At 44.7% G+C, this 27,302-nt stretch overlaps 1 protein-coding gene across 1 annotated transcript in view; it reads left to right on the forward strand.

The window, feature by feature from the left end:
• The first annotated feature begins 19,187 nt into the window (after nucleotides 1–19,187).
• The window catches only part of LOC135385077 (uncharacterized), an 83,987-nt gene continuing 75,872 nt past the window's right edge, over nucleotides 19,188–27,302 (forward strand). The window contains exons 1-4 of the mRNA XM_064614253.1: nucleotides 19,188–19,375; nucleotides 19,723–19,833; nucleotides 23,587–23,614; nucleotides 24,951–25,089. Of these exons, the coding sequence (XP_064470323.1) occupies nucleotides 19,750–19,833; nucleotides 23,587–23,614; nucleotides 24,951–25,089 (251 nt within the window). The 5' untranslated portion in view covers nucleotides 19,188–19,375; nucleotides 19,723–19,749. The remainder of the gene's footprint in view (nucleotides 19,376–19,722; nucleotides 19,834–23,586; nucleotides 23,615–24,950; nucleotides 25,090–27,302) is intronic.

Below are 27,302 nucleotides of genomic sequence, written 5' to 3' on the forward strand. Positions count from 1 at the left end.
CCATTTAGAGATCTTGCCCCGTGTGTCTTAATCCTTGGCAAGTGAGGGTTCTATTATGTGTGCCCTGACGCGGTGACGCCGAATTCTGACCTCGCCGAGCAGTGACCTGCTAGAAGTTTGCTTTGTTCTGGGTCACACATACTCAGTGGAGTTATGTGGTATCTCTTTGTCATCTTTTTGGGACTTGTGTTTAGATGACTCCTATCACACAGCGGCGGCTTGTGTAGTGCGCAGGGTTTTGGTGATTCATGTCACCTAGCGACGACTTGCCGCCTTGACCAGTGACCGGTGACTTTTTGCGTTCAAGGATAAATAGTATCTTAATTGTATTTCAAATACTTTTTGAAGTATTTTGTACTCTATCATAATTACTTTAATTTTCATGTATTTATACTCTATCTTAATTACATTCTAACGTTAGTATTTATTATCTTATCTTAAATACATTTTTGAGTATCTTGTACATGTCTGGTCCCAGGTAACTACGAACATATTTTTTTGCGGTATTCAAATTAGATTTCCGTAATTCCACCAATGTGACACGTTTTGCGGCGGTGCACTCTACCTTATGAGGGATTCAGAAAATTCATTGGTCGTCGTATTAATTAATTTGCATTAATTAACTTTTCAAATACTAAAGACAGAGGCTCGATTCAAATGTAACATTGGTAGGCCTTGTTCCCATGATGCCGTTGCCGTTTTCAGAATCGAAATCGGCCCAACCGTTGCTCCACAGTCATTTACCAAAAAAAAAAAACGTGTTTTTCTTTGTTTTGTTTATTTTCGGCCCCGCAGACGCACGCGTTCCTCGTCCTTCCCTATTTTGGGGTTTCGTTGATATCTTACAAATATGCTACCTGCAAAAACCTTTGAGTGTATATCGAATTCTTCGTGTCAAAGCCATCTGTCAATCTAATCTTTATGGCACACTGTCTTGCCTCCATCAGTACGAATAACTGCTGTTCGAACAGGACCTCCGTGCCGTACCATGTAAACGGCGAAGACGAGCAAGGTTCTAAACGAGAGATACGAGAAAATGGCATTTGATATTTTGCACTTTTGTTGGACGAGAGGAAGTGCTCGCTGGTTATATATGTTAAGAATGAGATCCCGAGCACTCGTGCTCGTTTTATCCGAGAGGCATGCAGCGTGGGGCTCATGAATAGAATTCGCAATCGGCACACGGATGAGTACAACCGTCTCCAACGCTTCTGGATCTCAGCTGTGTATTTCATTCTCTCTTTCCTATATACAGGGTGTCCCAGAAAACGTGTCATTGAATTATAATAAAAAAACTACACCACCTAGAGTCATGCGGTCAATGGCATTTGTTCTTACTGGGTTTTTGTCACCTCCTCGTGTGAATGTCGTGTAACGTAAATTTAATTATGTAAATTTTTGCGAGCTTAAGTCGGAAATTTGCCTAGTAAAGGTCACTTTTTTACCCCACCAATGTGAAGAGCGTGTCTAATTTAGTCAAATTAATGATAATTGACAGGGATATTCAGAAGCTATCCCATCGGAAAAAATAGCCGAACATCATGCTCTACGGAGGTCGCACAGAATAGCGCACGATGAATTTTTCAGCGCAATCTTTGTCAGTCCGACGAAAGGAGGTTGGAAACCCAGCCCTCCCCGACACCGCAGAAAGAGATAAAACAGGCACGGCTTATCACGTCCGACATTCGCTGGGATAATGCTTTCCCTCTCCCAAATTTAGGAACTGTTACTTTTTCTACTATCACTCTGTGGGCTGGCTTCGGAACCTCCTTTCGTCGCACTGGGAGCGATTGCGCTCAAAAAGTCATCGCGCGCTATGGTCCGGTGCTCCGAAAAGCATGATATTCGGCTATTTTTTCCGATGGGATAGCTCGTGAGTATCACTGTGAATCATCATGAATTTGAGTGAATTCGGCACGGTCTTCATATTGGTGGGGTAAAAAAGTGACCTTTACTTGGCAAATTTCCGAGTTCAGTTCGCAAATATTTACATAATTAAACTTGGAGTACATGACATTCACATTAGGAGGTGGCAAAAACCTAATAAGAACAAATGCTGTTGACTGCATGACTCAATGCGGTGTAGTTTTTTTATTATAATTCAATGACACGTTTTCTGGGACACCCTGTATATGTTAAGAATGAGATCCCGAGCACTCATGCTCGTTTTATCCGAGAGGGCATGCAGCGTGGGGCTCATGAATAGAATTTACAATCGGGCACACGGATGAGTACAACCGTCTCCAACGCTTCTGGATCTCAGCTGTGTATTTCATTCTCTCTCTTCCTATATATATTTCCCTATCGTAAATAAAGTAAGAGCTCCCTCTCGTTCACTCCCACATTTCCGAAACTCCCAAAGTTAGCAAACGGCGTACTTAAAACGCAACTTGCGAAATGCAACATCCACCCTCTGCGCCATACAGACTTGACGACCGTCTCCCACGTGTACTGATATAGCCACTTAATAGTTCGCGAACTACCTTCTTGTATGCCCCTTTACCCAACGACAATCGTATGTAAACGACTGCCGTCCAGTGGGATAATCGTCCTCATACGGCCCCAGGGCGGATCTGCTCTCTCTCTCTTGGGTTGCGGTAAACCTCAATCAGCATATTGAAGACGCTCTGCAGTACAACACTGTTACTCTTCTTTTTCCTCGTCGATGTAACACACTCCTCAACCGCCCTCTCTAACCCCACTCTTCGTAATGGGATGAGGCCATACGGGATGGAGAATATCGTCTACTCTAGCCGTCCTCGAAATGAAGACACGTTGCGGTGCAACAGCCTATACTTTGAGACAACATAAGAGCTATTCCCCCACGCAAGAATATCTCCGCCGACGGAGAATGTAGTCAGAACGCATCGCAAGTGCAGCAAAGGAGAAGATGGCGGGCGCAAGGAATAGATTGGAAAGTCGATTTACATGTTTTTGTTAACACGGATATTTGAATTGTTTATATCGTTGTATGGACTTGATTTGATTTTAAGCAAAAATAAAATGGAGATTTTGGCTTCGCAAGTGTGAGGCCCGCAACTCCACATCACTTGCACCATTTACTTTGGTGAAAGACTGCTGTAATGATGATGCCAATGAAGAGGAGGAGGAGGATGGTGATGATGATGATGATGATGATGACTGGTGGTGGTGGTGATTCCAACAGAAAACAATTGCACACACACTTTAGATGTCACGGAACGCGCAAACACACAAACAGTCGAACAGCAAAACTCACAAAACACTCATAGGCTCAAAACTTGTTGCCCGTGTCAATGTCCCGCAAAAATTTCACTACGGCGGAGAACGCACGGTGTCTGACATGATGATTCCATGACCCAAGTACTTTTGAAACACTGAACGGACGGGCGTCCACTGCTGCCAGCTCCGACTGTAGAAGGCGACGAGCTTCAGTGTATCGCACGCAGGACATCAAAATGTGCTCGACATCTTACACAACACCGCACATGGAGCACTTTGGGGAGGCTGCTTTTCCGATCATGGGCGTAAAAGGCTACGGCTGTATGGGACCTTCCGACGGAACCGGTGGATTAGGGTCTCCAGGGACCGAGGAGACAAGGCTGGGACCACGAACGAAAAGTCTGGGTCTATGCTGGTCAGAGGCGGCCTTCCAGAATCACTACGCCACAGGTCTCTGCTTATAGTCTCTTCCTTAAAGTTGTCAACATTAAAGGGAGACTCCGGGACAATCTGAAACTATTATAATGGCTGTGTAAATATGTCCGATACATTCTTCCAAAATGAGAAATACAGTTGGTTTGGCAATATGGGACTCATTAGTTACCAAAAGAGCTGGGAAGCTCAAAACGAAACCGAAACTTCTGCAGGTTCCCTCTACTACCTCCTGTACCATACGTGACGTCACCGGTAGTCTCGTGTGGGCTACCGGCTGTTTTTCGGGCACGCGCTTTGTAACTTTTTGGTGTCGCATGGATGACCAGTCGTCTGCTTCTTCGATTTCGTTCTAAAATATTCGCCAGCTGCAAAAGCAAGACCTACAGAAAGCCGTACATGAGGAATACCGGTGAGGTGAAGCACAGTGTTGCTTGACTGCTTTTCCGTGGGGGAGCGCCTGGTCACTCGAAGCAAAATATTCATTTTCTAATCATCTGGGCCACTTGGGGATGAGAAATTGTTTTTCACTGAAATATCATAGGGTACGGATTGATGTCGCACGGTTACCTCAACACGTTTTTGGTGCGGAGTCTCCCTTTAAGCGGGTGTCAAAGGGGATAAAATACGCCTTACGAACCGGACCGGACTGATGTGCACCGGGAAGCCGCTGCATCCGCCGCGTCATTCCCAGGTATGCAGGAATGGCCAGTGGTCCACTGAAGGACGGCGCCGTGTCCTTGTGCGACACACGCGTTGTATTAATGGCGTCGTGTACGATTGAAGCAAGACCTGCTGATCCGCCCCGCGCTTGTAATGCTCGCAATCCGGTCTGTGAATCACTGTAAACAAACCCATTATTGTTTATATTTGTATTCAAAGCATGTAAGCGTGCTCGAAGACGCCTCCCCGACGAGTGTCTTGCGACATGGTCATTACACAAGCAACAGTCTGAAACATGCGGACGCACTACATTTTTACTCGAAGGCACCATGTGCCCGCCTAAGGCAATCAGAGGCGCCTTTAGATTTCTGAGTGGAGATGACCTTTAGGAACGGACTTGCCTCGGAGTATACAGTGATGTCATGCCCGACATGTACGTGCTAGAGTCTATTCTCGCATTTGCTCAATACCAAAGAAGGCGATTGAAATTCTTATCAGTAATAGAGCGCCGTGCGGGTTGCGGAGTGGCTTGCCGAGTGGAGCCCCTTCAAATGCTGCTCGCTGAGCAGCCCATCGTGGACATTAAACAACACTTTTCTTTTGTACCGCGTTTCTCGTGGTGATTTGGTGAAAATATGATGATGAGCCTGGAGTCAGCATCTCTACATTTTTTTAAACCAACCAGCCACGACCGGAGTCCTACAATGTCCAGAAAAGGGACAGTACCTTTCTAGGGGGTGTAAGGTGTTCTGCAGAGCCCTGGACGTTTTCTTTCTGGTCGTTAGGGCGCAATGTTTTCTTCCCCTGACTTAGTGCACACCTCCTCGCTCTTGTCGGCTTTATCGTGCATTATATAGAATGGCGATAGATTTCGACCATGTAATATGGTAAGGTTCCGTGTTGCTTCCAGCGCTGTGCGTCGGAGATGTTTGGCCTATACGTTAAAGAGCATCAGATGGCCAAAGTTATCGTGGCATATCGCCACAGGTATTCTTTTCAATGCGATGGCATTTCTTTAATACACTGAAATGCCCTGAGTTATTCTTTCGTGCGTTCCGGAGCACTCGAATAAATAAATTAAATGGCGAGTTTTAAAACATGATTTCGATTCCGAAAACATAACCAATCGCCTTGTTTCTTCGAAGCGGGTGACACCACATTGCTAGGCTTGGATTTGGTAACAGCGTAACGTTTTCGTAGTTTTCGTAGAGTTCTTACCATGTGCTAAAACTCGCTAATAAAGAAATACTTGCTTTTATCATGTTTCAACTTTGAATGCAAACAGTTCCCGCGCTCTTAAAACAGAACCGCATAACAAGCCCTTACTCGGCCATTGTCCCGAATGACATCGATCTCCCCACGATTTGTTTAAAATGAGAGGCATATGCATTTTTGTGACACTTAATACACGCTCTTAAAAATGAACTTCACCACGTAGCACGCTCCAAGTCAACCATCATCCCAAGTGGCATCGTTCTTTCCCCTGATTTGATCAAAACGGGGTCCGTACGCCATGTCTGTATACCACGCACCAGATTCTGCAGTGTTCGGTTCGACCATGGGTCTTCTGCACAGACTCAGAGGCTGCTCTCCAATGCCTCGCAACAATGGGCATTCGCGGTCCTCTAGTGTCCATTGTTGCTGACGTGCTTGAATCGTACAATGCGGTGCTGGACCTGCACTCTTAAAAATGAACTTCACCTCATAGCAAGCTCCCAGCCAACCACCACCTCGAATGATATCGTTATCTGACCCGATTTGTTGAAAACGGGAGGCGTACGCCTTTTTGTGACAATTATGAACAGCGTAAGTGTCACAAAAAGGCGTACGCCTCCCGTTTTCAACAAATCAGGGCAGATAACGATATCATTTGAGAGTGTGGTTGGCTAAGAGCGTGCTATGCGGTGAAGTTCATTTTTAAGAGTGTGGGGCAGCGCCCAGCCTGCTGGCCGGCATCAGCCCCATCTCATCATCGTCTCTTTATGTGTGCGTGTGTGTGGCAATACGCCGTTCATAATTGCCGCAAAAATGGCGTACGCCCCCCGATTTCATCATATCAAGAGAGAGAACGTGGTTTACCCAGAATTCCGTCCATGGGGGTGTGCATGGCTCCGTAAGGGGGGGGGGCGGAGAGGGGGTGACGTCACAGTATTTTTATGCTCTTTGACGCTGACGCTCACAAAATTTTAGGTGGGTGTCTCCCAAACTTTTGGAGGGTGTGAGGGGGTTTTGGATAAATCACTGGAACGTTATCAGTCGGGATGAGGGTGAGCTATAGCAGTGTGCTATGCGGTGAAGCTCTGTTTCTAGAGCGCAGTGGTTGTGGTGGTGACGAAAACCGGCTTGCCGTTGTTGGCCTCACTTATGCGGGCAACGTCACGACTCTATACCCAGGATGAGATGAGATGACGTCGTACGCCCCTCGTTTTCCACAAATCAAGAATTATAACGGTATAATTCTGCGCAATGGTTGACCTTCAGAGTGTCATGCGGTGAAATTCTGTTTTGAGAGTGTAGCCGGAGCGGGGGGGCCCTCACTCTCGCGCCGTAAATGTAAAGTGTCACGGCGGGGCGTACGCCTCCCCTTTCCAATAAACCAGGAGACATATAGGGCGATGTCGTACGGGACGATGGTTGGCAGGAAGCATGTTTAGCGCTGAAGTCCTATCTGTCTGTTTAAAAATAAAACTTTATCGCACAACGTACTCCAGCAAACCCTCATTCCCAAAGATATCTTTCTCCATATCTTTCTCCATTCATCATGTCTTTCTCCCTCCCGATTTGCTTAAAGTGACAGTCCGGCCGAAAACATAGGTCTGGGAAACACCGCCTTATGATTTCTAATACTCCTCACAACAACTGTGCAAAATATTTCAGAAGAAATCGTATCGCACGATTTATAATCGACATTTTTCTATGCCGCAGTTGGTCCTGAGTAAAGGCCACAGCGAGCTCTCGCGTGACGTGCATAAGAGCAAAGCCGCACGTGACTTGCGCATGCCTGTTTGCGCGATAGTTGATTGTTGCGTGCTAGCATTTGTCCATTATGATGTTTTTGAGTAGCAATCACGCGTTATGTAGACTAAAATGCAGAGTAGCGTCAATGTAAACACAGGTATCACGACGTAGCCTTCTGTTCAGTACACTCATAGACAAGAACACCTCTCTGCATTCCCAGCAACGGCGCATTCCTCCGCTCCACTTTGTCCATTGGGGACGTCATGCTCACGTGACGGCTGACGTACATAGAGGCTCCTTGGGGCAAGGAGTATGCGAGGGAGAAAAACGAAACCGGATGTCTTCAGAGGAGTATTTTTTATTCGATATCTCGAAAACCACGCCATGTTGTGAGCTGAAACTTTCCACCCAGCATGTAAGCCTCAGTGACAGTTGGAAAAAATCAACTTCCGGTTTTCCCGGACTGTCCCTTTAAAATGGCAGGCTTACGCCTTTTCATGACGATTGACGTACGCTTCTCTTTCTCTCTCTCTCTCTCTCTCTCTTTCTCTCTCGTATACGTGGTAAAGTTTTCAGGATGCGCGTAGAAAACAAAGCATTCTCAAAGCGGGTAGGAATTGCCGTGTGCCGCACCGCCTTCCTCCTCTTTTAGCCGCTCTCGCGCTACCAAATTGTATCACTAACAAACGAAACGCAGTTGGAATGGAGAAATAAATAAAACGAGAAGAAACGGGAAAGAGACGCTTCGAGGAAAGAAGATGCCTCCTGAGTGCTCCTCCGAATGTTCGAGGTCGGGGCTGTCACCGCAAATGATAATGGCGGGACATTTCTATCTGAGAAGCGTCCCACCTTGGGCCTTTTTTTTTTTTTTCCATTTCCGGGAAGGCAGCCGAATGCGAGGATAAAATGTGGTGCAGCACGTTCCTGTCACTCGTTATCTGCGTGTATATGTGTGTAGGAGCATATACAGCGCAAATGTACAATGGATTCGCGGAAGAAATGTGTACCGGGAAGAAAGTGGAGGATGTCGCCATTGGATTAGGGCAGAGAGAAATAGCTTTCGAGGGAAGTGGTTGCGAGTGTAGGGCGGTACTTTAAACGGGGAAATATCCTAAGAAGTCTCAGGAAAGAAATAAGAAGATGTACTAAACCTAAAAATTGTCAGGTGTAGTGACTTTGAAGGATGACGAGTATCAACCCAGTCTATTGAAGACAAGGAATATAAAGATGAGAACGGAGGTGTGAGTATATATCGTGCTGTCGACCAAATCAAATATAAACCGATCATGATCGAAAATTCGAAAGTATCTGTTCTGAGCCTGGAACACCCAAACTGGCAAACACGGTAAACACATCGTTATCAAGAAAGGTCGCTTCAGATCCGCCCGGTATCCGCAACAACGTTCCAGTTTCTGATCCATTCGAGATAATCGCAGCCTTATTTATTGAATCTTTACTAATGTTGCAAGTCGAGTTGAGCTCCCAGCTCGTCTTGGGCCTTTATGGTTCCTACATCCGACGAACCATCCAATCCTTGAAATAAATTACAATCTTAAAATTTAATTAAAATTAATCTCGTGCTCATGACGGAATATCATCAATACTTTTGAAACGCTTCTCCAGTGTCTTGGCGCAACCTTTGTTTGTATTATTTAATGAATTATTTGCAGTTGGTATCTTTCCACGGGATACTTGCCAAGGTAATACCAGTACATAAGAAAGGTGCAAAATCAGATGTTACAAATTTTCGTTCAATTTCGTTGTTGTCATCTGTCGACAATGTTGTGGAAAAGATAATGCTCCGATGATTACAAGCTTCCTTCGAATCCCCAAACAGCTTTTCAACAATTCTCAATTTGGGTTTCGCAAAAAACAGATCTATCACTCGTCCACACGCTACGTGACTTTGTCATGACTTAAATCCCCCCCATTTTTTTTTCTTTTTCTATCACATCACATCACATCACGCTACGCCATATTTTTCTTTTCTTACCTACCTACCTAACCTACCAACAGAGAAAATGATACTGAATATGGGGGCCAAACGGCTTACACTTGGCATCCTCGAGTAAAGCCTTTGACGTGATGAGCCACAGTATTCGCCTGTGAAACTGGAAGTGTACGGTATTAAGGGTACGCCACTCACTTTGCTCAAATGTTACTACACGGTACTGTTGCGGCTACGAATTCCTCAGAGAGGCTCTGGAATCCCTCACTTAAAACTGTCCACTCAGGTGTCCCACAACGCTCATTTCTCGATCCCTTTCTCTTTCTCCTCGTAGAATACGTTAGTGATCTACCTGACTATCTCTCCAGCACCTGTTTCCTTTACGAAGACCACACTAACATTTTACTGGAAGCTGAAAATCTTCCATCTCTGTTTAACAAAACAACTTTGGTCTTGGAAATATTCCGAATGTGGCTTTTTGCCAATAAACTAGTGGTTAATGTTCAAAAAACATCTTATAGTGTTTTTCACCCTCCTCAGAAAAACCTTAACTTCGCTGGCAATGTTCTTAGGCTCGGGGCACATGAACTCACTCGAGTGTCTTGGCCTTGCGCTCCATGAAAATATCAGGTGGCAACAGCATGTTGCACTTCGTGAAAAGCAAAAATACGTCCCGGTCTCTTCGCAGTTGCTAACCTCAAACGCTTTCTTTCTTTTCTTTTCTTTCTTTCCTTATTTGGTAAACCATTTAGTAGAATACAGAGTAAGATATGGGACTGTTACGCGGACCCTGTTATACAGTCACTGAAAAGGAAAAAACAAGGCAGCATACTGTTCCGAGAGGACAAAGAAATTAGATATACCACAGCTTGCATAAATAGGCACTTTTGGACACTGTGAAAAAATTACATCACAAACATTAATTACAGACATTGATTACGATACATACATTAGTTACATACAGCTTAGTTCCTGTTAACGTTCTTCTTACTGTGAACTACGCCCTTATTCACTCGCATATCAATTACGCTCTCGAGGTTTATGGCCTCAAATAGGATATACCTTCAACCCTTTCTCCTAGCCCAGAAGTGCGCACTGCGGATAATCCTCCTTTCAGATCCTTCCCTCCTGCGTTTGTCTCATTTGCTTTTTTTTTCCCCTTCTTAGCGTCCTCAGTATACAGCATCATGTGAAATATAAAGAATCGCCCAGCTTATGCACCAGTACTTTTATACACCTTCCAGTCAATTTAGTTAGCTTTACACAATTATTCCACACCGTATTCTCTCTCTCGGGGCTCTGTATTCTCTCTCTCTGGGCATGAACAGCCTGCGACATTGTCGCGTTGTTGTGGTCACTTTCTTTCTTTCATTTTTTTAAATATCAAGCCGGCTGTTTACCTGACCAACCTTTCCCCTTTCCTTTTCTCTTTATTAATAAACGTATCATACCATCCCCCCCCATCCCCCGTTATCTCCGTAATGAGTTCAGTTCCTTCCAATTCCCTACTTACGACACTGATTTCGATTCATTTTCTCTTGCGTCCTTCGGGGGGGGGGGGGGGGGGGCGTGTCGTTTACATAAAGAAAAAAGGCGGTCTGCCTGCCGAGAAACCGAGAAAACTGAACTAAACACACACAACGCACAGAAATGTCCCGTACAGTGCACTGTTCAGAAGTGGTGCTGCTCGGTCACCGTCGGTGGACCGTTGAGTGTGCCATTAATCACCTTCAGTTGGTCACAGTTTGGCTTCGTTGTGTGGATGTTTACCTCTCGCTCTCGAAGGACCCCCTATAGGAGAACACTCTTTCTTGCTTCTTAGTCGTGTTCAACTTAAGAGAGAAAAGAAATCTAGTCCGTCAGCTCTGAAAATATTACTGCGCCGCGGATAGGACGGCTGGACACAGTGAGGCAACGCTGCCTCCTTGCGCCAGATAATGTACTAATTCACCATGCTCACTCTGCTTCTCTATTGGCTGTTAGGACTGTGGCCGCATGACACGACGCTGCAGAAGGTCCGCTCCGCCACCGATTGCGCGTGGTGGTGTTGCAGTATTCCTTATCTCCAACGGCGTATGCAGTTGACGGACTAATTTCTTTTCCTTCTGAAGTTGAACAGTAGTATATATAGTCCTTGGGTAGTCAAATTTCGAACGACATTCCTTTACAGGTTCGTTCGAACAATAATCTTGCATCATTCAATAATGCCATCAAACAGGACTTTTCTACTGATACGTAGAGTGAGAGTGACATGTAATTTCCTGGCTACACTCTCCCTTCTCCCACTTTCCTTTTCTTATTCTTATTTTTGTTTCTATAGTCGTGACGATGCCCACTTGAGTGCGGCCAACAACGGCAAGCTACCTCGACCCCCCCCCCCCCCCCCCCTGGCTACACTCTGAAAAATGAGGGAGGAGACCGGTGATGGCCGAAATAGCTTTCCGTTGTTGTTCACACACGAGTTTGCATCGTCACGACTATAGCCCTCCCCCCCCCCAAAAAAAAAAAAGATAAAAAAACAAAGGGAAAAAGAAAGTTAAAGGGGAGATAAGTTTAATGCTGAGAGAAAAAAAAAAGAAAGCGAAAGGTTAGCCACGATGTAGGCTTGCTATTCTGAAGAACAAACACAAACAAACAAAAGGAAGATAACTCAACAGAGACACAGAAAATTATGAAGAAGTACACGAAACGATAGCTCCTTCACTAATCGTTGTGCAGACGGTCATATAGGAGGTATCAGAGAGTGCCCCTGAATTGAAGGGTTCAAGGTGAGGTATGTATGTAGGTGTGTGTGTGTTGATTACCGATCAAGTGCACTAATTCTTACGCGCACTGGAACGGGTAGTAATGTTGTTGTTGTTTTTAAGTGTTGAGAGAGGTCAGCCAATATTTGGCTTGCTACTCTTCAAACAAAAAAAAGAGAAAATGCTCATTTTTGACCGGTAATCTTGAGGTACGAGTGTCATTCCTATACAGCTGTCTTGATAATGACTGGAAAGAAAGGCATTCGATAGCGCCACCTGTTTACGAATTACCGTCGTGAAACACCCAGTATATATAGTCCCGCATACGTGACATGTTTAATCCACGTGAAGCGAATAGCCAATCATACAACGTTTCTCGTTAATACGAGCACCCAACGCATATCTGCCCACGTCCCTGCCGATTTTTCCTGCCACACCCGCTCACACACCGGGCATTATACTCCAAAGAGCAAGTTGTACATTTTCACCGTCGAATGCGTTCGAAAGGATCGAGCTAGGAAGGAGAAGATATTCCGAGACGACGAAGAGACTAACCAAAAGCTTGATGAAGCATGAAGGCAGGAAAAGGAAACACTTTTCACGAATGACTTGTCATCCGTGTGCTCCCCCCTATTCTGACGTGCGGGTATTTAACTTCGCTCGCTGTTTAAACCGCCATTTGCATTTTATTGTATCAAAACTCGTGGCGCTTCCCTTTGGAAAGTATAATGAAAAGCGCTGCCGAGAAAGTTCAGTGAAGAAGGAATGCTAGAAGATGGATATATTATGGATCACGATCATTGCAGACTTTTTCACTGGAATGATTCCGAATGAGGTAGGGATTATCTCCATCTGAAAGGGGGCCAAAAGTATAGGCCGTCTCCATAGGAGCGGATATAAGATACAGCGATGTGACGTCTATGAAAGATGACAGGTTTGCGACGTGCACTGACCGGAAGTAACGGGGTAATTGATGCCTCCGTAAGGGACTTTTTCGTGGCGGCTGCGGGCGATGAGCGATTGCGTTAACGCTGTTATATTTTATCGCTGCTGCATTTCGTCACGGGTTACCTGTGTGTTTCGTTCAACTCCCGTTGCCAAGACTTGTGCGTAACGCGTTACTAGTAACTGCGTTACTCGTAATCAATTACTTTTTTAAGTAATTTTTCGAGTAATCAGTTACTTCACTGTCAAAGTAATTTTTCGAGTAATCAATTACTTTTTTGAGTAATTGATTACTCAGTAATTGATTACTTTTCCGGCAGAGATTATCTTATCTTTCAGATGTTCTGCCCGAAGTCAAGCCCCTGGTGCCAGACTGTTCTACTACAGCAAGCGGAGGCTGTAATAACGTTGTGATTTTAATAACGTTCTGGAATTCAGAGTCTCTATCCCTAATCTCTTCCTACACCAGCGTGCCATGGTACCTGACGCTTTGGAGGTTTAGTGAGTCACGGGGAAATTCCACGCAATGCTCTTCCACAATCGGGTCAACCTTTTCCCGGGCGATAAATACAGTAGACGTGCAGATCTCCTTGTCTATGTGTTTTTGTTTTGAGATAATGGTTGGTTAGGAGCGTGCTATGTGGTGAAGTTCACTTTTAAGAGTGCAAGTCGTTACATGTCATGAATGACAGTGGAAATTTTGTGTATAGCTGGCGGTGCACACTCAGAAGGCACGGCGCGAAACACGACGGGAACCAAGACACAGCACACGCATAGGCTCGCAAGTGACAAAGATTTGTTACAGGATATATTACGAAAATGTATGACATTATCTTACTACACACAGAATGAAAACATTAGTTGAAATACCAGGTTCTTGTTATTATCGCACGTGTGTCCCAAAATTGAGAAAACCCCGCCTAGCGAGAGTCCCGTTCCAAGATGGACCTGTTTTCTTGTTGACTTGGATTAATCGACGGGGCACTAATGAGGTTATCTTGGCTTGTTGAATATATAGAAGACTTTAGGGTGATGTTTCGCGGTGTCGGAGAAGCACCTTATAGCCTCTGCCATTGCGTTCACGCTAAGTAATCACTTCAGACCACTAGAAGTTCAGCAGCTCTGTGGGCTTGTGGAGCCTTCGATGAGTGATGTAACATGGAAGGCGTCTAAGCAGGACCCTCTGATCCAAATCGGGAAGGCAAAGGAAGTTATCCCGTGACTGCACTTAAGTTGTGCTGCTACAACCAGTGGGTATATCCAGCCCATTTCGAAATGTTGTTCCGATGGTGCTAATCACTGCTCCATCACTTGACAGAAGTCATTTGGGAGGATTTGTTGAAGAGTTTGCTAACGAACATAAGATGAGCTAGTAGGTGTTATGGTGTCGACTTCCGCGTCTTAAGAGACCTGTAGCTTGAGACAGCTCGTACAACGAAGAGCCTACCCAAAGGCAGGAAATGGTTTGCAGGAACTAAAAGATTAATTGTGTAGAATGAATAAAACGGTAGTAGTTGCCTGCGACCTGTTGTAGCTGTCTTGCGCCTGGCACGGTCTTGAGGGGATTAGGATGATCCCAGAAAGGGAAGCGACCTTCGGTTCTACTTTTCTTTCAGTAGGAGGCAGCGAACAAGCGAACATTCGTGGAACCCATCACTCCCCTTCCGGTTTGTTCCGGTTTCAGTATGTCTACCAACGTCATGATGACGTTTCTCGGGTAGAGGTTTATTACAAATAAGAAGTACATGGGTATGTCTTCTCCTGAAAGTGAACTATTATTTAATTTGTTTTTCATTAAACAAAGATATCAAATTCTTTTTTTATTTTTTTATTTATAATACTTCTGGCGCAAGCGCCATAGAAGGAGGGACATACAAATACAACACTAAACTACATCTCTAAATCACAAAAACAACCGAGGGCTGTGCACTGCCCATATACTAAATAGGTAGCAAGAGGAAATAAATGCACTGAAAATAAAATGAATACAAGACGAAAGGATGGACATAATCATGGCTCCCGAAGGAGTTCAGTGATGCATGCTACGAAAGAAGTGAGAGTGCCGCAGTCAATAGCTACCTGTGGCAAGCCATTCCAGTTATCAATGGTTTTGGGGAAAAAAGAATGCCGCAAGCAGTTGGTCCTAAAGCGGTATTGCACCAAGTATTCTGCAATTCTGCTTCAAAACACTTTTCAGTAGAAACATTTTTTTCCTTGGCTTTATAAACTCTTTTTTTTTTAAGATGGGGTTGGAAAGATTCTTGGCAACGTTAAACTGTTTGAATGGAAGATCATTTGCAGGAATTTTCCCAAGTCACCCAAAATTTTTCATTAAAAAAAACATATGCATGCAGTAGCCATGTCATGCAGCAATATGGATGTCACACCCTCGAAATTCCAAAACTAAACCCTCTCCCCCATTCCGATATGGATCGAACGGGAATGCCGCTGCGCTCTGTATTTGCTCGCGAGCACTTTCTTCTCAGGGATTCGCCAGTTGTGTCCTAGGTGGCGCTTCAATTGAACTCATGATAGGCAGCCTCCATGGGGGGCTGCGGCTTCCCATGTTTACTATTGTAATTCGCTGGTCAAGACGCGACCGCGTGTCCAGGTGCAGTGACGAGTTTAGACAAACGTTACAAAGCATTAGCAGCATATTTACAACCCATGACCAGCTCTACTAGCATATATGACAGTTTTGCTACGCTAGTATCCTTCATTCTGCTTTTACCCAATTCCTGTCGCAAAAAATCGAGAAAAACGCAACCCCGCCGCTGACGCCCAATGCGATGTGGGAGTCAAGATGCCGGCGCTCGTAGCAGACGACGGAGTTGTCGCCTTCCTGAAAAGGGGACGCACATGAAGGCTCCCTAACTCATGAATGATACTGGCGGAAACTTTGTAAAATAGAAGGACCCGACAAGCCAGCCACAAAAGTACACACCAAAATGATATGGAGTACAATGTCAATGGACAGAAGCATTCTCCAGCACATCTGCGACATTGGGGCGCGGAAATGGTTCCCCTGTCATCAGTATTTATTTATTTATTTATTTATCTGTTGCCAACAGCACAAATACTGCAAAAATCCATACGAATCATAGTGTTCTCCGTGGAAAGAACAAAATATCAGCGCTTTATTTGGCAACCTCTGGCAACTATGAACAACTACTACATGAATGACAATAGACCTCTCCCTGTTTGTAAACAAATGATGTCATAGTGTTCGACGGCGCCACTGAATTTCAATCGTCGCCTTGCTTCAGTCACGCCTACACTCTTAAAAATGAACTTCACCACATAGCACGCTCCTAGCCAACCATCACCCCGAATGACAACGTTCTCGCCCTAGATTTGTTGAAAACGGGAGGAGGAGCCTATTTTGTGCCGTGCATAATGCACGGCACAGAATAGGCTCCGCCTCCCGTTTTCAACAAATCTAGAGCAAGAACGTTGTTATTGGGGATTATGGTTGGCTAGGAGCGTGCTATGTGATGAAGTTTATTTTTAAGAGTGCACTCGCAAATAAACCCGATCCTCCGGCGCGAACCCCCCCCCCCCCCCCCACACACACACACTCTCTCTCTCTCTCTTAAAAATGAACTTCACCGCATAGCACGCTACTAGCCAACCATCATCTCGAATGATATCGTTATCCAGGATATCGATATACAGGAGGCGTATACGCCTCCTGTTTTCAACAAATCAGGGCAGATAACGATATCATTCGAGATGATGGTTGGCTAGTAGCGTGCTATGCGGTGAAGTTCATTTTTAAGAGTGCACACACACACACCCAAGGGAGTGTCATCTGGCCCTCTCGAGTATTCAAATCAAGCCTCGATATTTACGATGCCAACTGGTTTTGAACGTTGTGAATAAAGCATAAAAAAAATAATAATAACCGGTTTAACGTGGTTACACCGGATCATCGTGCGAGAGTACGTATATGGTGCCCTCGGTGGATAACGTTGCTAAATGTGTGGTAACTGTACTCGTGAACCAGATATACAGGAACGAGATCGAGTGTTTTGCTCTCGCACTAAAAGATTGGTTTCATGAATGGTTCTACGAATCGAATACTCTGCTCAGAACGTTCGCAGTTACTTCCAGCGCATGTTGACTCTCTGATAAAGATATCCATCGGAGAACCACAGATTCAGCGACAGCAGGTAACGCCTGATGGCAGCGCCGACAAGAGCAATGTCCTCGCTATTGGGCTTTGGCAGCGACTACTCGACACAGAGCATAGAGCAGACAAAGCGCCACCTGGAAGCCTGGCAAAAAGCGTCAAGAGAAAGTTGACGATATTGTAGTGTTTCTTTCTTCTTTTTTTTCAGAGACTTTTCATGTCTCTACGCCTGTGAAGCTCTTACACGAGCTCTGCCCTGATTCAAAAGGGATAAGGCGACCCTGATCCTGAAGTACCACGAGTTAATAGATAAAGCTTTCGAAAAATGGGTTCGGAAACCAAGGAGGAGGCTACGAAGGGGAAACTTACCGCTTCACAGGAAGATAACTACTCTAAGGCATCTGTTTTTTTTTTTTTTTTTTTTTTTTTTTTGCGTTTCTCGTTACCTGCCCTCGTTTTGTTTTTAATGTCACACAACATTTTTACCAGAAATGAAGATGCTCGCAACCCTGAAGTACCTAGGTGGTATTTTGAGAGCAGCAAAACAATGTTCATCGTAATAAAGCGTTACTGTTTGAAAATTGAATGTCGCTACATTTAGCCAGAAATACAGTTGTTAATTAATGGGCAAGTCTTCTAAAGCGCATTTGTACCCACATTCCACTCCTTCAAATCCCGATTCCCCAAAAATGGAAATCCTGGGAAAAGCCACTGGGTCACATCATACGTGGCGTCATAGGATATGGTCACGTGGCTGTGACGTCATGCGAGACCGTCACATATTATGTCGCACCCCCCCCCCCCCCTAGAAGAAAATCATGGGAAAATCACTGGCAGGACGTACCCCTCCCTGATCACACTGTTAAAAATGAACTTCACCGCACAGCACGCTCCTAGCCAACCACCATCTCGAATGATATCGTTATCTGCCCTGGTTTGCTGAAAACGGGAAGCGTACGCCTTTTCTGTGACACTTATGATGTTCATAATTGTCACAAAAAAGGCGTACGCCTCCCGTTTTCAACAAATCAGGGCAGATAACGATATCATTCGAGATGGTGGTTGGCTAGGAGCGTGCAGTTCATTTTTAAGAGTGCAAGATGAAATTTTCCAGAAGATTTGCCGGGAGACAACTCGCACGCGTCGATGATGGGTCGTAGACCGGAATCTCGCTTTTGTTCGTCCCTTAAACACATTTGTTCCGCTGTTGGCACAAATATGTCCTTAGAAGTCGGCCCAGGACACACGTTCTTCCAGGTCATCAGTCGTGCCGTTGACCACCTGTCACCTGTGTGATGCCGGCAGCGGCGAGCACTTTCACCAGCATCACCGTCTCAGTACTGTGTGTACTCTTTTGTCTCGTTCACTTTAACCTTTTGTAGTTTGCGACTGCAGCAGTGCAGTACGACCCAGCTGCCCAAGATCATTGCTCTTCTGAGAATATTTATGTCGATGCCAGTGTGCATCATGAGTCACCCTGAGAGTACACCTTGAACATGCGTTATCCATAACCACACAATGCACTTCAAGGTCAGATTAACGAGTGTCATATATCTCAGCAATATTCCCTCCATACAACCCGATAAACCTAAACGTGACATCACCGACGCACGCCGAAAGAGAATCAGGTGTCTCCTTCTTTCTCAGTACTCGGCGCAACAAACGCCGACACCTCTATCCTTTATCTCCACCACGACGTGATACCACACAGTCACACACACACACACAAAAAAAAAAAAATTATCTCCCTCTCTCTCTCTTTGCGTGCACAGCGCTCTCTCCTACGGCAGCGTCACTGATAAGCTGGCTGGTACGTTATCTACACGGTCTACATGGCTCGGTTGTATTGGTGCTCGAATCTCTCGTAGCTTTTTGTGTCTTATTGCAACTGCCATACAGATCGCCTGACCACCCGGAGAAAACACCGTACATGATTTACATATGCAATTCCGACAACAACGAAGTGAAACATCAACCAAGAGGTGAGAGCAAACACTATTTGAACAGCTTTTAGCGACTGCTGAAGTGGCTGAAGCACGTGAACACAACATGACATTAGAAATGTGTCCTTTTTGCACACTTGCACAGCAAGCAAGTTCAAATTTTTGTGCCTCTGCGCTTGGGGCATCGTTAGGGTATCGTCATCGCCATCAAGCTCATTGCTCGTGCGTGTGTGATCAGTCACAAACGGACCGTGCATTATAAGTTGATTGCGTTTCGAACTATTGGTACGAAAATAAGCGTTGTTGTTCGTGTTGCTTTACACTTTTTGCGAGTGGTCCGCATCATATTTCACACTCGTCAAGGAACAAAGGAGGTTGTCACACTAAAAGTAATCGCCTGGATGTCAGGGTTTGTACTCATTGTCAACATGTGTCCGTGCCGTTCAATTTGGTGCTTTGTTACATGTGGATGTTTCATGACCATTGGTTCGAAAAATTCATTCTTGAGATGTACGAGGTTATAGAAACCAAGTTAGCAAAAGCATGCCATCGTTTTAGTCTGGAGTGAACAAGTACGTGGAAGTGAGCATGGCGCATAGTTTCTGTTTGCGCTGTGGGGCAGTTTGATAGTGTCACGACATATCACTTTAGCTAAAGGATGTAATCCATCTTTTATTATGTGTGTTCGCATGACAATCTGCCCGTTCCGTATATTTCACTAAAGAATTTGAACGTATTCTCGACATACAATTACAGCTATTACAGCCCTCGGACGTGAGCAGTATGTGGTGCGGAGACTGGCGTAACCTTCCTCAGGAGACGCTTTGCCTCCTAAGAAAATCAGAAGAATGCAGGACATACCTGGAGGTACTGCTGTTTTTTTATTAAATACCATTATTGTTGAACAGTAACATTGAAGAACCCGCGATCCCCAACACAAAGACTCCAACCTCTTGGTCCTACATTTTCTGTACGACATTCAGTTCTGCTGCGGTCTCGGGAAGTAACTCAACTAAAAGTAATTGCAAAGTTACAGTGAGAGCAATAGTAACTATTTACTCTCCTCAGGGAGTAACACTACCAAGATATGTGTTTTTTGTATCCATAAACTATTTATTTGTTAGCTCAGCTCAATTGGTAGAGCCCTGGACCCGGTAATCCAGAAGATGTGGGTTCGAGCCCTACAGCTGGCTAACCTTTTCAGTGACTTTCATCGTTAATTATTATCGCGTGTATACTATGATTTCTGAAACCATTTCCTTTTTGTGTGCCACCTATTGCCCGAAGAGAAAAGTAAACTCTGAAAGAACATAGGTTCGACAGTGGATGCTGCTGTCAGCGGCTATCAACATGACGCTGGTGACTGTGTTGTTTTCGAAGCCCTTGATGTAACAGCAGAACACCACACGGCTATGGTAGTTACTGTTAGGTCTGATTTTCACCAGGTCCTAATAATTTTCGCCTGTTTCACAATCTTGGTTTTCCTGCAAGTTTAAAGTCCTGCTAAATATTCTTAGCGACAACAAAGAAGTGTAGTAAAATTCTGATTTGTAGCGAATAAGTTTTACTGAGTTGAACTAACCAACTGAGTGCATTTTATTGAAGCATTGTTTTTTGTTGTCACACCTTTGCTACATTTAATCTGCTGGACGTCGATTCCTCACTCATTCCAGGGCTGGGCAGGAATACTCAAAATTTGTATTATAATACAAATACATAATACTTGCAAAAAATGCTATTATAATACTAATACATTTTATTTTCAAGTATTATAATGCATAATACTATTACTTCTCTGTATTACTCAAGTGATACTAGTAATACTTTTGTGCCGTGGCAGGCAGTTATTAGAAAAGGAATCCCAGACATGTTTCTGAAGCCACCGGTCCGGTCACTGAAGTGACTAACTGACAGCTCTCAGGGCATTATATCGTGGGACGCAGGTGTGTGTGTCTATAATCCCCTTTTTTCTGCCTTACTTTCTGACGCACCGATGGGTATTATAATACGTAATGCAAATACTCTAAAGTATTACAGTAACGGTATTATAATACAATGTATTTGTAATACTGCCCAGCCCGGGACTCATTCGAACATCATTTTGTCATTCCACCCTTGTTCTCATCTTGCGAATGGCTGCACAATGCTCAACATTGAGTCAACCGAGGAAGGGTTTGATTCTGTGTGGGTACCGCAAAAGCACTGACAATTCCCAATATCCTGTCGAAGCCTCCAGTGTTCTGACCCAATTAAGCTCCATGGTACAACTGCATAGAATGTGCATTGCAAAACTAAAGTCCCACAAAATATTCCAAAAATGTCACGCACAGTGACGACAATGCAAGTATAGATTGATAGAATTATATTTTTCATCTACTCGGAAGTGCGGAAGAGCTCTAGAATAGAGGGTGTGTTTTCCGACAACTTCACGAGTACTGTTTTAGCACAGTGCTCCTTATAGCAGAGGTTCTCGAACGAAGTTCCGCTATGTCTCACTAGGGGCTCCGCGGCCGGTCGTCGAGCGTTACGGACAGCGCACGTTAACCATGTGGCTCGTGTTCGTACATACGCCATCGCGAGCACAGCTACAGGCGGGAAAGTTCCGCACTGAAGCCCTGCACTGGTCGACTTTTCCGGGCCCGACCCAGCCCCGGCGCATCGAAAAAAGGCCCGCCTGGGCCCAGGCCTTCCTCTTTTTATGCAGCCCAGCCCCGGGACTCTGCGAGCAAAGCCAGGCCTAATATTTCCAGCCGTAACTTACGGATTTCTAGAGCTTAACAGACACGTTTCTAAATGAATTTATGAGAGGACAAGGCCACAGACATACGACAGTTGGCGATTTCGCACAGTTATAGAACGAGACCAAATTAAATCCAGGACACACGGGGGCAAGCGCATTATTGTTACCAGAGTTCGGGGTCACTCGTTACTGTAACTAAGTTGAGAAACTAAGTTGTAGCTAAGTTGAGAAACTAAGTTGTAACTAAGTTGAGAAACTAAGTACCGAGTTAAGTTACCAAAAAAAAAGGAACTAAGTTCCTTTTTTTTTGGTAACTTCGCTCGGTACTTTTGCACCGTGTTAACTTTCAGGGGAACTCGTTTCTTTTTCATGTAACTTTGCCAAAGTTCCTAAGTTTGCTATGTTCCGAGTTACTTTTAGTTCGCTTTTCAATCGTGTCCATATTTTCTTGATTTCTCTCTGGTTCTTTCATGGCATTTTATCCCATAAAACGTGGTAATTAATCAGTGACAGTACTCTATTCAGGAAGTAAGAACTGCTGCCATCAAAATGGAGCTCAACCACTGTGCGCCCACAGGGAGTGAGACGCAAAGTGTTCAAATTGTTGGACATAAATGAAAACGACATAAGCGTGTTGCGCTCCTCCGCAGGCAACTCAAGGTCAAACTCAACTGCTCACGCGAGCAGCATCTGCGTAATGCTCTTTTGTGTCAGAAGCAACTTGGCTCATGCCAGGGAAAAATGTTGGGCTCGCTGTACACATTTCCTATACGAGTGTGTACGTTGTATTGCGGTGGCAGGAAGTCTCCCAAGTTTGTGCAAAGATGGCGGGGTAGTGTGAGTAACAGCGTAATAATGCGTCATTAAAACATTTTGTTGTAAATTTGCTGGGTACAAGCCTTTTGCATGGCATTAGACTTGCTCAGGACTAGATGATGTTTTCGTGGTTCACAGTGGTCATCGACGCCATCGAACACCTTGGAATTCGTAAATTCTGTTTGGATGGTTTTAGAAAACCCTGGAACTTTCCGGTCCTGGAACGGTCCTTAAAAACCATTGATTTTGCATCCTCTCGTTATTCACGTGGAGCTGCAGTGCAAATTCTGCTTATCCGGAGGTAGAACTGCCGTATTCCCCCACATCTGCTGGTATGTCGCATACAATCGGGGGGGGGAGACCAGTGTGCCGCAGAACCCATATTTTGTGGCATGCCGTAAAATCTGAGGTGAATTTCCTTTGGTGGTAACTGATAAAGTAGCGAGCACCACAGAATGTTGCTTCCAAAGGGGATTATCCCCAAGAATGGTTATGTGTGACTCATACCAACACGTTTGTACATCACTGGTTAAGGTAAATAGCCGCAGTGTCATTTCCATCTTTCAAGTTCAGTGCTAGCACAAGAAGCAATGGAGGTGGACTGCAGCGACAGCTCTCGTGATTTGGAAACTCAAAGCTGGACTCCGTCCTCTTTTGCGGCTTGCCGGCTGAAGCGGGGGAATACGATATAGTTTTGAAACCACAGGCAATTAGCGCTCATTCCAGTAGAAGGCAGTAGTGGGTACCAGAAGTACGAGAAGTGAATGGTGCACTCTGTTGTATTCATTAGCCTTCCTTTCAATACTGTGACTGGTAACATTTAGGAGTTCCCAATCACATTTGTAAACAGTCACAAAAAACAAGTTCTCCTTGTGTTCTGACGTGTGACAGCTGCAGACTGTAAATATTATAGTGGAATATTTGGTCATAACTCTGTTTTACAGCCCAGGTAACATGATCCTGGAACTTTTGTACCATGGTTTTGGTCTTGTTATGTCTGATGTTTGATGATGTTGCAGGGATGAGTGACAATGAATGTCTTTCTTTCTTTTCTTTTTTTGCAGGAGGCTCAGCATTATTTATATACACTTGGTAAACAATTTTTGCTCTTTTCTTTAATGGAGCTAGTTGGCATTTCGGCTATTAATGTTGCAAGAAGGGAAATGTTTTGTTGCTGAACCCAGTTTAGAAGCATGATCTGATGCAATTTCATTAAAATCTCATTAAAACCTCAATGTCATTGGATCAGGCCAATATGGCTTGGGTACCGTGGTGCCTCGCATGCTCATGCAAGTGTTATCAAATAAAGTTTTTATTGTACGTGGCTCTAAAAGCTGCAGCAGAACTCTGCAGCGACTACACTTAAAATGTGACATGTCTTAACTGTGTCTGTAATAACTAAATATTCAGAACTGCAAGCACACCTTGTGCATCACTGTCTTCAAACAGTTTATTTTCACCGCTGTTTGGGGCCTAGGTTGCTTGTGCTCCAAGAAAACTCCAATCATCATCATCATCATCTAAAAGCATATTTGAACAAAATGCAATATTTTTATTTCTATTGAATTGGTAACATCTTGGGGAAGTGTGCGGTGCGGTGCGGTGTATGCAGCTTTACTCACCACCCGTTGAAGGATGAAATTTAGAGGATTAAAGGTTACGAAGTTCAGCAGAGTAGATAACGATGTACTAGTTCTACAGGGTTAATCTAGCAAACGTTACACATTTCGATCGCATTGTAAAAATACAAGACTAGGTTTGGTCCACCCCAAACTTTGCAGAGTGATAGCCATTTACCTGAAGTTTCATTCGAATTTTTCTTAAGCGCTATGGTGATGCGGAAAGGAAATCAGAAATAAAGCAAAATCTCGCCCCATGCATTTTCAATGGCCTATCCCACAAGAAACACCGCCATTTTTTCTCGCGTCTGCTTCACATCACTTCACACAGGTAGCGTTGCCTACAATGATGTGACTTGCCGATTCTGATGTTATGCACCAATCCCCTTGTTCCAGTCTTGTTCCGCATGCTGGTGCCACCTGTGTGTGGTGAAATTAAAATGAAGCGCACGCAGCAGAAAATGGCGACTTTTGAGTGAGATAGGCCATAGAAAATGCGTAGAGTGAAATTTTGCTGGATTTTTAATTTATCTTCTACAGGACCATAATGCTCACAAAAAAAATTCCAACAAAACTTCAGACAAATGGCTACCGGTCTGCAAAGTTTGGTGTTGGATAAAACCCGTCTTCTATTTTTACGATGCGATCAAAATGTGTGACGTTTGCTGGACTAACCCTGTAGAGATTCATGACGCCTCCTTTTTCGTACCTGCCTGTAAGATTTAATGTGCTCCTTTCCTTTCCTTTGAACCTTTCTTCTTTATCCAAAAATGTGACACAAGCTGTGTAACACGTCCCTCCTGTATTAGGAAACGAGGAAGATGAAAACGACATGTCACGCATTGTCAGGGTGGCATGTCTCGAACCCTACCTTTTCGGCCACAGCTTTTTTAACAAGGAAACTGAGACCTGGGCACGATGCAGTGGGATTTACCATGCCACGATCAAGTACGTTGATTTTGATACTTTCTTATCATTAGAAGCGGGGTGTCGGAGCGAAACGAAAACAAAACGAAAACCGAAAAGAAAAACACGCTATTTTGGTGCGAACCGGAACAGAATCGAAACCGTATGCGTTTTTTTTTCACTCTGGACTGAAACCGAAAAAAATAATTTAACGGTTTTCGGTCCAAGAAAAAAAACTTTGCCGTTTTGGACTACGAATACAGTCAAACTCCTTTATAGCGAACACCTTTTTAACGAAAATACCACTCCAGCAAATTTTTTTTGTGGTCCCGCTGGAGCCCTATAGGTTCAATAATGGACATCCTTGTTAACGAAAATACCACTACAGCAAATTTTTTTTGCGGTCCCGCCGGAGCCCTATAGGTCCAATAATGGACATCCTTTTTAACGAAAATATCTTTACTGCGAATTTTTTTTTTGCTGTCCCCTGAGTTTCGTTGTAAAGGAGTTTGACTGTAGGCGAATGAGACTGACGTCGCGTGTCTGAAGTCATGTCACGGATACTTTACTTTACTTTACTTTACTTTACGAGAGCTAGGTTACGGTGGAATGTACGTCGATATACGAATGGACGTCATCCTTCCAATGGACATTCCACGTCGAGAAAGCCTATTTGAACAAACAGCCTTTCTTTGTTTCAGCATTGTTTCTCTTTCAAAGTTCTTAACTGGACCCAGGAGCTGCCAAACTTCTCAGCTGCCTATTAATATTAAATACAATGTATGCAGAATAAACGGTTTTACATTTTGCAACATTGATTTTCTTTGCTGGGATGCACATGCCCACTAGGGGTGGAACCGGTTAAAACCGGTATGAACCGTTATTTTTTTTGCTCCGGAGCAGAACCGGTGCAGAACCGCTTATGATAGAACCGGAACGAAAAACGTTTCGGTTCGACACCCTGATTAGAAGAGTCTTTCAGCAGTTAAGATATTACAGAATGCAGAACAGGAATCCCTCTTCAGTGAATGTTTTCCACCCCCATTTGGGTGCCTCATTGAGCAGTGGGAAGCGTCACCGGCGCTTTCGTTGATAGGGTGGTACCCTCTTTAGCTCAGGCCAGTCTCAGTGGGCAAATTGATAGCCGGTACTGAGGTTGCAGTTCCACGCCCTGGCGAGTCCATGATGCAAGTCCTCTGCAAGGGGGCATTAAGTAGAGGATGTCACGTGCATGTTACAGTGAAACCTCCCATAACGGATGCCTCTCCTACATCAGTGGTTCTCAAACTGGGTTCCGCGGAACACAGGGGTTCTGCGAGCTGCCTTCCCGGGTTCCGCGAGAAGGCTGCCGCCTCGGCCCCTATCCATTCACAGAACTTGAATTCCCCCGCCCAAGCTCGCTGGGCAGGCCAGAAGCGCGTGCACCGCGGCTGCGGAGTTCGTTCGCGGCCCCTTTCCGTTATTTATGGGCGCTTTGACCCGTTGACAGACCCCTTACTAGCCAAAGGAGTAGGCCTGGAACGTGCCAGCGAGAAGCTCTGTGACCTCTTCGTGGAGGCCTGATGTACGTGATATCTGATGTACTGCTCATGTTTAGGAACAGGGGTTCCCTCGTCCTTCTGGCTAGGTCCAAAGGGTTCCCCGGGCCAAAAAAGTTTGAGAACCACTGTCCTACATGAACACCCCCATACCCCAGACATTTGGCTCGCTTGTGCACGCTTTGCTGATCAAGCTGCTCTGGTGAGAGCATGGTCTTGGTATAATGATCCGTACTACTGGTGAAGTTCGGGGAGTTTGGACTGAGATTTTCTCCTCATGCTTGCAAATACACACACTGTGGAGTATACATAGGGTTCTTCGTTTTCGGGTTAAACCCGATTTTTTCAGTCCCCCCCCCCCCGAACAAGTTTTCAAGAATTCAGGTAAAACCCGATATCTACCCGAAATCCTTGCGGTCCTTCAACTTGTCGTTAGGTAAACCGTCGGGGGGAAAAGTGAATCATAATACAGTTGAACCTCTCAATAACGAACGTCCATTTAACGAAATCCTCCGTTTAACGAAAAATTTCCGTTGCACGAGCGCGTCCCCATAGACGCCAATGTATTTTTGAGCTCGATTTAACGAAATACGTTCGTTTGGTCACCTCTATTTAACGAAGTCCCCGGGCTCTCCTGCGCGTGTCTTTACCCCTTAACCACAAAGAAAAGGAGGAGAAACTTTCCTTCTCCGTCGGTTTTACGCGAGTTTTCGTTGG

The sequence above is a fragment of the Ornithodoros turicata genome, chromosome 2 (assembly GCF_037126465.1).
Source record: "Ornithodoros turicata isolate Travis chromosome 2, ASM3712646v1, whole genome shotgun sequence".
Lineage (NCBI taxonomy): Eukaryota > Metazoa > Arthropoda > Arachnida > Ixodida > Argasidae > Ornithodoros > Ornithodoros turicata.